We start from the raw sequence: 13,621 nt of genomic DNA, 5'->3' as shown, positions 1-13,621 counted from the left end.
TTAGCAAACGTATTCTTTGAGTCAGAAGTTTTCTTATTATAGGACTTGTTGTTGTTGAACGATTTTGCTTGCTTATTTCTGAAAATTCGTTTGTTAAATCGTTTAACAAACAAAACCATTTCGTCCTCTATTTCAACATTGTCATCTTCCTTAGCAGAAGCTTGTAGAGCCATGCTCTTCCTATTACTGGACTTGGCCTCATCGTCATCTAGGACGAGTTCATGAGCCATAAGAGCCCCAATAAGTTCTGCATAAGGTAGAGAGGTGAGATCTCTAACTTCGTCCATAACCGTGACCTTAGGACACCATTTCTTTGTTAAACTCCTAAGTACTTTTCTAGAAATATCCTCGGAGTTGAAAGTTCTACCAAGATTTTTAAGCTAATTGACTATAGTAGAAAATCGTGCTGACATGCTATCGAGTGATTCATTCTTTTCCATTTTAAAAACTTCATATTTTTGAATCAGCAGGTCAATACGATATTTCCTGACAGCCGACGTTCCTTCATAGGCCAACTCAAGACCATCCCATATTTCCTTGGACGAAGTGCAAGAAGAAAAATGATCGAATTCAGTTGATGTCATGCCGTTTTGCAGCAGGCTTATCGCTTTCGAGTTTTTTCTCAGCCTTCTTATAATCAGCCTCAATATAGTCTTCTTCCTTTTTCTCATAGGTAGTGCCTTACGAAGATGCGACCAAAATTTTGTGTGGTCCATTCTTAATAATCGTCCAGCACTCCCAATCATGTCCTTTTATGTAGTGTGTCATCATGTTTTTCCATAGTCCATAATTCTCCCCATTAAACATAGGACACTTAAGATACTTGGAATCCATTTCACACGTGTAAGGCAACGGAAATAAAATAAAATAAAAAGATAGACGGATCAGCCTCTTTGCGGTTAGGCAATCAAGAGCACGAGGCCCTGATACCAATTGAAGAGTCTATCACAGTCGAAATACTCGAGGAGGGGGTTGAATTCAGTATTTAAAAATATTATGCCCACTTTTTATTTTATATCAATGCAATTGATTACTTAAAGTTTAAAACTTTAACTAATTAACTAAGTGATTATGAACGTAATAAAATGAACGAAAAGGAAAACTGCAAAGACACACGATTTTGAAGTGGTTCAGCTTCACACGTCGAAGCCTACGTCCACTATTCGCGATTAATAATTTTAGTACCTTTCTCCGGATTACAAAATTATCAACCCAACTTGTATAACTAACTCTAGTTATAACTCAATTTGAATATCACTAGATATTCTATTTTGACTATCTTAAGTTACTAAGAAAGCACTTGATTGTTTTTCTAAGTGTTCAGACAATGGAACGAGTAAGAAACAATATTAAGTACTATTATCTTATAACGTAACCTTAAGAATAATATGCAAATTAAAGAGCACGACTTTTCGTAAAGATTTTCAAATGCAAAACAATATAAATACTTGATTAAAATTAAACTCAAATTGTTTGCAAGGATTTTTATATTTCGAAAAGCTTGTTTAAATTGATGAACATCATGAGTATATATAGTAGAAGAGAGACACTAGGGTTTAGTCGAAACCCTAGAGGTGTCGTGAGGTAAGGTGAGTTTGTTCCACAAGAAACAAATCTTATCTTTCCTTAATTTAATCTACTAAATATTTTAATTAAGTAAATAAGGTAAATCTAATATATTTGATAAGATATGAAATAACTTATGGAAATATATTATAGATTTAACCTAAAAGAATTTACTTGCACATGGAGCAAGTTCGGCCTCCATACGGCTCATAAGCCCTCTTTGGCCGAAACCCTAGGTTAAAATATCAAGGGGTAGATTAGGGTTAGGTTTAGATAATTTAGTAAACCCTAGGTAGCATGACGATGTTGGAATATGTGTCCTCCGACAATAATGCGATCACAACTGTCGATCATGATGATCACATGTTTAAATCTCATTTTAAGAATACATGTGGGATGTAATATTTTACAGTCATCTGGTCCGCACATATCGGTAATGATTACTGTCGTACGACGGTGGTGATCAGTTGATCCCCTTAGGTCATACCTAAAGGGTAACACTCTTAATTGATTATTTAATTGCTCGTATGACGATACGGGTTAATTAAATTGCTTAAAATTGACGGACGATTTTGTGAGTATTATTGACGTGTCTTATTGTAATTCGATTAAATAAGATACGGTCTAAGTAATCAAATTGTTTTATTACTTGGATAAAATTATTGTTTACGAAACAATTGAAACTAAATGAATAATTTATTATAAATACAAGTTGTTGTGATTTATAATTGATAAACCATTTTTGGTACAAGTAATTATGAATTACTAAGTCGATTTTTGTACATGACGTATTTTTATAAATACGTTGATTTTTAATATGTTAAAAATACATTACATTGTGACATGTCATGTAACATGTATCATATGACAAATTGACAAATGACAAAATATAAAATGGACCTCCCATTTTATGTAAGTGCTGAAAAATGGAGGGAGTATAATGTTTAAATTGTGTTAAATAATTAAGTGGAATGCAAAATGATTGCACACCTATTTGTAGCCACGCAAGTCTATTTTCTTGGGAAGAAAATGAGCTCATGCATTGGGCACTAGACACTCCTCGCCACCGGTTTTCAAAGGGCCATTATAGAGGTTTTTCTCTCTAATAATTCATTCACTACTTTACATTATAATTCTAGTGTAAGAAATATAATTTCCTCTCTACATCTTATGAGAAATTAGAGAGATAAAATCTCCAAAAATCCTTCCTCTTGATCGAAATTGCAAGAGATCAAAATAAATATTTTGGGTCAATTTTAGTAAGATTATTATTATTATAGATCAAGTAATATTAATCTATTAAGAGGTTATCTTGGGTATTCATCTCTGGGAGGGATTCTATCTTTGAATCCTTGTTCTTACATTTGTAAGGAAAGCCCAAGAACAAGTAAGAAGGAGATCTTACTTGTACCCTATAATCCGAAATTTCATTGTAAGAAAGACGATTTCTTCTCTATTTCTATTTATGTTTGCATACATAAGATCTAGATTTAATTTTATGACTAAATTAAATGTCACATATATGAATATGTAAATAAATGAGAATATGAATTTCTAACAAGTGGTATCAGAGCCTTAGGTTGTTTGCATGCAAATAGGTTATTGTTTTTCCGAGTTATAAAGATTAACAAACAAAACTTATAAATTTGTGTTTATTATGAAATATCACGAAATTTATTTGCATGTTAAAGTTTCTGGTACTAAAATGTATTTAGGATATTTTGGTTTATTTATGGTTTTTTATTGTTGATTTTATATAATAATGGCATTAAAATGTGATTTTATGATAAAAATGTCATTTTTGGACTAAAAATAGGTAAACTTCGATTTTTTCAGTGGTTTTTGGATATGTTTTCAAATATATTATCTAATGATGACCTGTAAATTTGCATAATAAAATGAGTTGTTATGCTCGAAATATGGATTTTTCAAGTTAAAATCATATTTAAATGGGTAAATAGGTTAATATGAGTTATATTTCGAATCTGGTCATGGAAATTTAGTATGTTGTCACATGCAATTTTACAAGATGTGTGTAAAATATTTGGCTATAATGAAGTCTTTATGCATGATGTATAAATTTTTGATGAAAAATCACATAAATAGTGACTTTAATTAGTAAAAAATGCTAAATCATACTTCATGACTACGGAAAAACGTCACATGTTGCATTTTATCATATGTTTCAGATCTAAAAGTGAAAGTTGATGAATATAATTTTTCTAATATTTTTAGGGTCAAAATTGATAAATCCGATAAACCGCAACATTGTTTTTCTCGATAAATTTTCGAAATTTTTAATCTATGTTTTTGAGAATTATGAGTGTCATGGTATTTTTGTAGAATGTTCATGAGTTAAAATTTCAAATTTTGAAATTATTTGAAATTTTTATGATTTAATTTCAAGTTTATGGAATAATTTTGTATTTTAGGTCCATTCATGAACAATATTAAGAAATCTAGGTTAATTATTGTCAAATGTTAGTGGAGACTAATTTTGAATCCTAAGTTGGTTAGGGTAATTAACTTGTACATAAATATGATTTTATGTAATTATTGTGATTTTAAAAGGTTAAATCACGCAAATCCGTAAAAACCAATTAATATACGATATTGGCTCTTTAAAGGCGATTTAGCATAAAATTGGGCATGTTCATACATATTATAATGCTGCATTTTATTTATGATTGTCATTTTTAATTTTATGTAATTTTTTAATTATGTAATTTTACTTAGTATCACTAGTAGAAAAATATTTTTTTTGCGGCTCTCTATTTGAGGCGTTTTAGCCTAATAGCAGCAAATAACTTTTTTTTTAAATCATATAACTATTTGAGGCGTTTTATTAAAAAACCGCCTCAAAAACTATATGTGCGGCGTTACTGCTACAAACACAGCAAAAGAAAACAATATAATAAAAAAATAAAAACTCACTCACTATCGTCTATCAGTACTCTTAGACATTCATCAATATCACTTTACTAATTATTACCACTACCTAATATCAATTTACCAAAATTAAAGAAAAAACCCTTGAAGCAGCCTGCGCGAACAGTGTCACCAGCTCGCCACTCGTCCTTCACCACCACCGCATTCCTCACCACCACCGCGCCACCTCGCCGGAATTTAACCTGCCTTCTATTATTTGGATATTAGGTATGTAAATTCATTGTTAATTGTTTATGTTTTCGATTAAATTCTGTGTTATTGTTAGGGTTTATGATTTTTTTTGATTAATTATCTTTTGTTAGGGTTTATGTTTATCTTTTTGTTAATTGGAGTGTTGATTCAGTGTTAATTATCTCTTTTAGGGTTTATGTGACTTACGAAAGGGGGTTTACGTTTTCGTCCAAGGTCTCATCGAATATCACCAATCCACGCCGGAATTTCTCATTTACTCGTCGTTCTCAACATTAAGTATCATAAACAGTAAGCCCTCTTTCCCATTTACTTGTGCTATCATTTTTTTTGGCTCAATTTTGTGAATTACCCATTAACTAATAAATATTTGTCCATTTTATGCTGCCAATTTTACTGTGTTAATTGAGATTTGACAGTAGATTATGGCGAAAATAGTTGTGTCGATCTAGAATAGTTACCATTTCTTAGTTGCCTAAAAGCTACACTTGCTGAGTTGGTGCTTTTTTTTGTTGTTAGTGGGAATGATAATTACAACAACAAGAATATCAATAGTAGCAGTTGTAGTAGGAGCCAAAATGGGGAAGGACTAGTGGTTTTTAATTGTGTTTTCACTGGCTTATTTTATTGCTGGTTTATGATTTTTATAAGCAGTTGTGTTGTTGTTTTTGTGTTTTTCCTGTTGTTTTCTGGTTTTAAAATCCTTATGCTGCTGTTTTATGGATTTTAAGTGCATTTTTCCTGCTATTTCGGGTTTTTAATGCCGTATTTTGGGTGCTAATTGTTTATTCTTTTTGTTGTTTTCTAAAATTTCAATGGTCATGTTGCTGTTTTCTGGGTTTAGGTGCCTATTGGGTTATTCAATAAGTTAATGTGACTATGTGGGATGTCCAATATGTATAATTATTTTTACAGTATATCGAAATCGAGACAGAAAATCTCTCATTTTTATAGTTGTTTTTAGGGATTTTCTACCATATACCCTTTATCTTTTTTAAGTTTCTACCATATACCCTTACTCTTTCTAGCTTTCTATATTATACCCTCCTATCTTGCAAGTTTCTACCATATGACCATTAACTTAACTTTATTGTTACTATCTTATTTGACATTGATTAATCCCCTGGTTTTTCTCATTGGACAGCCCGCTATCACCATACCATCACACCTAATGCATCTCCTCACAAGTCACCACCACCTCACATTCAACACACCAAAAACTTCCTAATCGTGAGGCCAACATCAATAGTTGTAAAAATGAAAACCTCCACCCAAAACACCAACAGCTGTTGTAACTCCCTCTCCCAACCCGGATTTTAAGATAGGGTATGGAGTTTCAGCACTATTTCAGCGTCAATGATACAATCTGGACACAATGGTTGGGTTGTGACAAGGTTGTAGTCTGGCTTTGTCGTGGTTGTGGGTGGTTGTGTCGTGGAAGAGGTGTGGGTGAGGACTAAGGAGTAGTGCTGATTTTTCGAGTGGTTAGGGGAATGGTGGTTAATGTGGGTGATGGAGGGTGAATGTTGGTTAATGGCATATGAGAGAAATTTGGAAGGTTAAGGGGTATAATGTAGAAAGTTAGAAACAATAGGGGTATATGGTAGAAAAATAAAAAACATAAGGGTATATCATAAGAAATCCATTGTTTTTATTTTTTTCGCAAAAAGAAACTGACCTCAAATTTCCAAAGCTGTTGTATTTCAAGTATTTTGTTACAAAGCTGCTGTTTTTCAACTTTTTTTTGTTATAAAGCTGCTTCTTTTCTTATTTTTCTTTCCATTAATATATTTTTTATGTGACACGTTTTAGTGATGCTTAGTGTGTAGAATTAGTTTATTTATTACCTTAGGACTGCTTAAGTGGCAGTAGGCTACCACGGTCTAAACTAATCAGCTTATTCAGTACACATTCAGCTCTCATCAGAGTATTATTAATTCGAGCATTGTTTCTTTGAGTTCACACCTGATACTTTCTTCTCTTTCCTCTCTACAAATCAGTTCCTTTGGCCACACCACTCTTCAAAAATACTGGTAGCCTTCTACTGTACTTGGTATGAGAAAAACAAGTTATCTTGGCTTTTTACCTCCTGACTACATGCAAATCAAAGTTCCTGACAACATCCAAATCTATTTAGCTTTGCCTTGACTTCATACTATTCTTAGCTTTCCATATACTTCTCCAACTCCAACTGCAATCTGAAGGGGGTTCATAGTCATTTATTTAGTTTTCCTTGTCTTTAGTGGAATTTGCATGAGATGGATCGAAGTTGTATGTATGGAAAACGTAATTTGACAGAATTTCAAAAAGGCGTTGAAGAATTTTGTAGAACTGCTTTAGAATATTCCACTACTACAAATGATGAAGGGTTTTATTGCCCTTGTGTGGATTGCTCCAATGTGATGAAGGTTGATAGTATAAAGTTGTTAAGAGAACATATTATATGTCGTGGATTTAGGCAAGATTACTATGTTTGGATATGGCATGGTGAAGAAGGAGTGTATAAGGGAAATTCCAACGTCAATTATCATTTATCCGAGCAACTTGTAGAAAATGAGAACACTGTACAAACTGATATCCATATCCAGGAGGAACCAATTCAGGCGGAGCCGAATCTTGAGATTGGTGAAGGTAACGGGGCTGACAGTGGCGAGGAAAATATTGATGATGATAGTGATAAGGATGAAGACCAATTAAATGAGATGTTAAATGGAGTTGAAGATCATTTTCGTACCCGTTCTGTGTTCGATAGTTTGACCGAAGCATGTGAACTTCCATTGTATCCTGGATGTAATAATCACAATAAATTATCCGCAGTGTTAACATTATTTAACATCAAAGCTAAACATGGCTGGAGCGACACAAGTTTCACGGAATTGTTAGAAGCTTTGCAATACATGTTTCCCGAAGGAAACCAACTTCCTAAGTCCAATTATTATACTAAGAAGTTGTTGTGTCCCTTAGATTTAGGGTACATAAAAATAGATGCATGTCCAAATGATTGCATACTATATCGAAATGAGTATGTTGATTTACATAAATGTCCTCGTTGTGGTAAATCACGCTACAAGTTGGGAGATGGGATTTTGTTTGATACAAGTAGGAAGTATCCTTCGGCAAATATTCTATGGTATCTTCCAATAATACCACGTTTGATACACTTGTTTTCAATCAAGAAACATGCAAAACTTTTAAGGTGGTACATGGATCGAAGGAAGAAAGATGGAAAGCTAAGACATCCCGCTGATTCTCCTCAGTGGGAGATTATTGATGACAAGTATCCTGAATTCAAAAATGAAGTTAGAAATTTAAGATTGGGACTTAGCACGAACGGAATGAATCCATATGGCAGTTTGAGTAGTTTACACCGCACATGGCCAGTTTCTTTAGTGATTTATAATCTACCCCCATGGTTATGCATGAACCGCAAGTACATGATGTTGTCACTTCTAATATCAGGGCCTAAACAGCCGGGAAACAACATAGATGTGTACCTTGCGCCACTCATTGATGATCTTAAGAAGTTGTGTGATGAAGGTATAACAATGTTCGATGCGCGTGCTAATGAGAACTTCACGTTGCGTGCAATGCTCTTTTGTACCATCAATGACTTTCCGGATTATGGTAATTTGTCGGGTTATAAAGTTAAGGGAAAAAATCCCTGCCTTATATGTGAGGATGACATGAAGTCAACATATTTGACACATTCTAGAAAATATGTCTACTTGGATAATCGGAGGTTCCTGAAACGCTTTCACCCTTATCGTAAGAAGAAATTACCATTCAATGGAAGGAAGAAGTAACTCGCAAACCATTAAGTGGAAAAGAGGTTTATGAGCGGGTCAAAGATGTTGAAACGGTTTATGGTAAGTTCGTGAAACCAAAAGAGTCTGAAAGTCTTTGGAAGAAGAATTCTATATTTTGGAAACTTCCATATTGGCAAGACTTACCGGTACGACATTGTCTTGATGTGATGCACATTGAGAAGAATGTGTGTGATGCGCTTTTGGAGACATTACTCAACTTTACCGGGAAGTCAAAAGATGGCTTGAAGGTGCGCAAGGACTTGATGGAAATGAAGATTCGAACAAATTTATGGCCAGTTGAGAAGAATATTCAAACAAAGGGAAAAAGTCAATCCTTTTATCTTCCACCAGCTTGTTATACCCTATCTAAAGTAGAAAAGCGATTATTTTGTGAGTGCTTATATGGAATAAAGGTTCCTACATGGTACTCGTCTAATATAAAAAGGCTTGCATCCAAGACTGATTTTAAGTTAGGGGGCATGAAATCCCATGATTCACATGTCATGATGCAATTGTTTTTACCCATCGCAATTCGTGGAATATTGCCGAAACATATGAGGAAGGCCATTACTAAACTTTTTTCATTTTTTTAATATAATATGTAGTAAGGTGGTTGACCCGGATATGCTAGATGCACTACAAGTTGATGTTACTGAAACACTTTGCCAATTTGAGATGTATTTTCCACCATCTTTTTTTGACATTATGATCCATTTAATTTTACATCTTGTTCGTGAGATCAAGTTGTGTGGTCCAGTATTCTTGAGATGGGCATATCCTTTTGAAACACACATGGCTACTTTGCAAGATAAGGTTAGAAATCTAGCTCGACCAGAAGCTAGCATCATTCAAGGCACTGTCAGTGAGGAGGTAATTAAGTTTTGTAGTGAGTTTGTGATCAAACTTCATCCTATTGGTCTTCCGAGATGTAAAGATGATGAAAGGTTTGAAGGTAAAGGTCTTGTTGGCGCCAAAGTGATCTCACCTCCATCAGATCTAATAAATAAGGCACACCTATATATATTGCAGCACAGTGATGAGGTGCAACCATATTTGACAAGATATAAACAAATATTAGCTTCTAGGCAGCGTTTAAGAGGTGAAAGGTGGTTGATGCAAGAGCATAATCGCACATTTATTAATTGGTTTCACGATGAAGTGATGCAAGAATTGCCGAATAATGGTAATGATGTATCTAACACGATCAAATGGCTTGCATATGGTCCTAGAGAGGGTGTTACCTCTTACGAAGGGTTTACTATAAATGGATACACTTTCTATACTGAGCGGCAAGATAGAAAGTCATTATCTGTGCAAAATAGTGGCATAACCATTGTTGCATCATCAAGGGAATTTTCTAGTTCAAAAGACAAATGTCCTATCGATGCAACACAATCATACTATGGCGTCATTCAAGATATATGGGAACTAGACTATTGTGATTTTCAGGTTCCCCTTTATAGGTGCAAGTGGATTGACAATAATCGACTTGGTGTTCATATAGATGAATTTGGATTAAGTCAAGTAGATATGAATCGTTTGCGGGATACTAATGAACCATTCATATTTCCATCACAAGCTAAACAAGTCTTTTACATTCTTGATCCTTCTGATCACCGTTGGTCTCTTGTGATTCATGGAAAAAGACGAACTCTAGGCGTTTGGGATGTTCTTGATGAAGATGAATATGATGATTTTGAGGATATTCCACCTTTCTCAAATCCTATAAACAATGTGAATGATATTGGAGATCTTGACACAATCTATATGCGTTCTGATCATAAAGAAGGAATTAGCGTGGATGACCCTTAATTATGGGGCTTAGGTATAGTGCTATGATTTCAGCATCAGCATCTATCTTTTAGTTTGGGTAGTCCTTCCAGTGCAGTAAACAAATAGGCATTACTCGTTAGGTAAACTAAGATGACATGATGTTTTCTAGCTTATTTAGGAAAGAATTACTCCAAGTACATATGGAGTCTGAGTCATCTCATATAACTCTTTTTAACCTTTTTTTTTTGCATGAATGGTATAATAATTTGTAACACCCCGTAAATTCGAAGACCTTTATTATATTTTAAAAGTAATATTTTAATCTATTTTAATTTAATATTAATTTATTTGAAATAAAATCTATTTGATAAAATATAATCTTATTTTATTTTGAAGAAATGTAATTATTTTTGATAGTTTAGAAATGTTTAAAAGTGATTTAAACTATATTTAAACCTTTTCCTTTGATAAAATAGATTTCGGATAAAAGTCGTAAAATCGGGATTTTCCCATTTCTTACGGTCGTTGGGTAAACGAGTTTGGCTATTGGGCATATGAGTACTTAATCTTTTAGTATAATCGTATTTAAGAACTTTAATTTTCTCGGAAATCGCGTTCGACGAATATTTCTAATTTCTGTCGAAACGAACCAAAACGTAAACAATTGAAACTCACCCAAACACCCTACCCAAAACCATGCACCCTCCATCCTCCATGGGTCTCCTCTTCATCTTTCATTTCCTCAATTCTCATTCTATCACTTCCTTCTCTCAAACACCAAATTCCTCTCAAAATAACCTCCTTACAATCCCTAAATCCACCATAACTTCTTCATTTCTGCACCAAATCGCATAAAAATTATATATTCGGAATCCTCTTTTCAATCCTCATCTACTAGTAAGCTTTATTTTCATTTCCCCCAAATTTTGTTTACGACACTTTTTTTAGGGTTTCGAATTTAAGTTTAATAATTGTGTTTTTGTTGTTCTTATGGGTGAAGAATTTGAAGATGAGTTAGGTGACTCATATGTTGTTGAAGATGAAGAGTAATTTTGGGTTTTAGAAGCTTTCTCAAGTTATTACTTGTCTCTTTGCTAACTTAAGGTAACTATTCCGAGTTACTCGACGAATTAATGTAACATTAGTAGTTGTATTCGTTGTTTGTTGTTGTTTGTTGTTGTTGTTGTTGTTGTTGTTGTTGTTTGTTGTTGTTTGAGACGATCTTGTTGATAAATAAATGAATGGAGTAAGATGAGTATGCTTATGTTTAATTTATGTTAACCATTTGTATATTATTGTTTAGAACAAATTTGGATGAGGAATTATGTGTTGTTACAAGTCCGCGTGTTGGCTGGAACGCGTCAGTACCGGACCGAGACGTTTTCCAATGTTTCCAAAAATATGACAGATGGAAGGGCATCGAAAAATTAGGTGGTTTAGCCATTTGAATCACTCAATTCGGAGTCTGTATGAGTAAATGTCGTCGTTTTATCGATAAAATTTATAGAAAAGTTTACCCTTGTGTGAGACGGTTATTTATACTATTTTATTATGCGAGAATTTAATTGAATTGGATATTTTTTAAGTTGGAATATATTTCCTTATGTTGATAGTTTTTCACATGATAGAAATTGGAAATAGCATGAGAATGATATTGTGATGAATTTTGTGATTTGGGCCAAAGTAGGCCAAGACTCTGAGCTGGGCCAGATTGACCGAACGAGTTTGGTTAAACTAGGTTTAAATCGGTCAGCCTCGATTTAACCAATGACCCGTTGCGGGACTAGGGTCGAGGGTTTGTCTTTGAGGTTAGTTTGGTTGTTATTGGATGTTTTATGTTTATGCCTTGATATTTGTAATTATCATTTCACATGTTGGTTGTTGGATGCTTTGGATGCCTTATGCTTGAGTCTTATTGCCTCTTTGCCATTTTAGCTTGTTCTCATGGATTATGGTACTGTTGGTGAGCTGGAATTTGGATTATTATCGATATTGGAGATATTGTTGGATTGTCAGCTGAATATGCTCTTGCGTAGTCTTTTATATGCTAGGGTGTGTATGATCTTTTGTGTGTGAAAGTTTGGACTCTTTGCCCCTCTTATGATTAATTGGGTGTCCTACTTGTCTTGTGTGGAGTGGGCTAAAGTATTCAAGCTAGGACTAGGTCCTAGGTGAGTCTTTCGGTCTTCGTCATAGATAGGCTATTATAGTCTTTGACGAGTATATGTTCACCGCTTAATAGCCTTTGTGTCTTAGCTTGGTGGGCTTATATCCAAGTTAGGGCATGACCTCCTGACGTACTCTTAGAAGTATGTGGTCAGCTTAAGTACTAGCCAACCCTTTGGTGGACTCCTTAGGGGTACTCATGTGTGTGATCATGGGTCTTGGATGCGGTATTTTCCGCATGTTGCTAGGTCTGCGCAGGTTTAGAACTAGGGTGTTTACCTTACCTCGTGGTATAGACTCGAGTTACAGAGTGACTATTGACTGTCCTAAGAACTTATGCCTGTCTCTAGATATATTGTCCTTTCTTGTTTGATGATTCTATGAATCATAGAAGGTGAGATGCAAGCCGGCTATGGTTGATAGAGTTTGGATTCCTGGATGTTATGTGATTCACATGATAGTGTAGTATGAGTCGGTCTAGTATTCACATGCTAGGACTATGTGTTGTCGTATTGTTGTTCACATGATAAGCATGATTGTCTAGCATCTATATGCTAAGTTTATGTGTTATTCATATTCATATTCTTATGTTTACATGTTATATTAATTATGACATTTCGTGGCTGGAAGAACTCGGAGTTACTCCCCACTGACTGTGGCTTTCGTATTTGTATAAAATGCGATTGACAGGTAGGTGATGCATATATAGGGTACATGGACGAGCTAGCGAGCAAAGTAACCTTGGGACCTAGATTGGCTTTATTTTATTGTGACCCTTGAACACTTTTTATGTCATATACTTTTTAGAGACATATGTCTCCCTTTTTCATACTTGGGTTGTATAACTTTATTTCGCGACTTTAGCGATGTTTTATTTATGAGGTTTATTTTGGACCTTGCATGTTTGACACCTTCCCATTTGAATATTTTTATAACAGGTTCAGGTTTTAAAAATTACAGGTTTTTACCCAAATGAACCTATTACAAACATATCCATGCAGTTTTTATCTAGAATTATGTGTTTACTTTTCCGCAATAAATGAGGGTGTCACAGTTGGTATCAGAGCATATTTGCTCCCGACGCACGTTTGTGCACCCCAATATAAATAACTTGACCTTCAAATAATAAACTCGAGAGATGGGTAGGATGGGTAGACTTAGGACCTTATGTT

General features: G+C 34.3%; 1 protein-coding gene across 1 annotated transcript; it reads left to right on the top strand.

Moving 5' to 3' along the window:
* Positions 1–6,962: 6,962 nt before the first annotated feature.
* Positions 6,963–8,507, top strand: LOC141631236 (uncharacterized). The gene has a single exon (XM_074443934.1). It carries the CDS (start codon positions 6,963–6,965, stop codon positions 8,505–8,507), a length of 1,545 nt encoding a protein of 514 aa, XP_074300035.1.
* The last annotated feature ends 5,114 nt before the right edge of the window (positions 8,508–13,621 follow it).

This window comes from Silene latifolia, chromosome Y (assembly GCF_048544455.1).
Source record: "Silene latifolia isolate original U9 population chromosome Y, ASM4854445v1, whole genome shotgun sequence".
NCBI classification, from domain to species: Eukaryota; Viridiplantae; Streptophyta; class Magnoliopsida; order Caryophyllales; family Caryophyllaceae; genus Silene; species Silene latifolia.
This window is presented reverse-complemented; position numbering and strand designations above follow the sequence as displayed.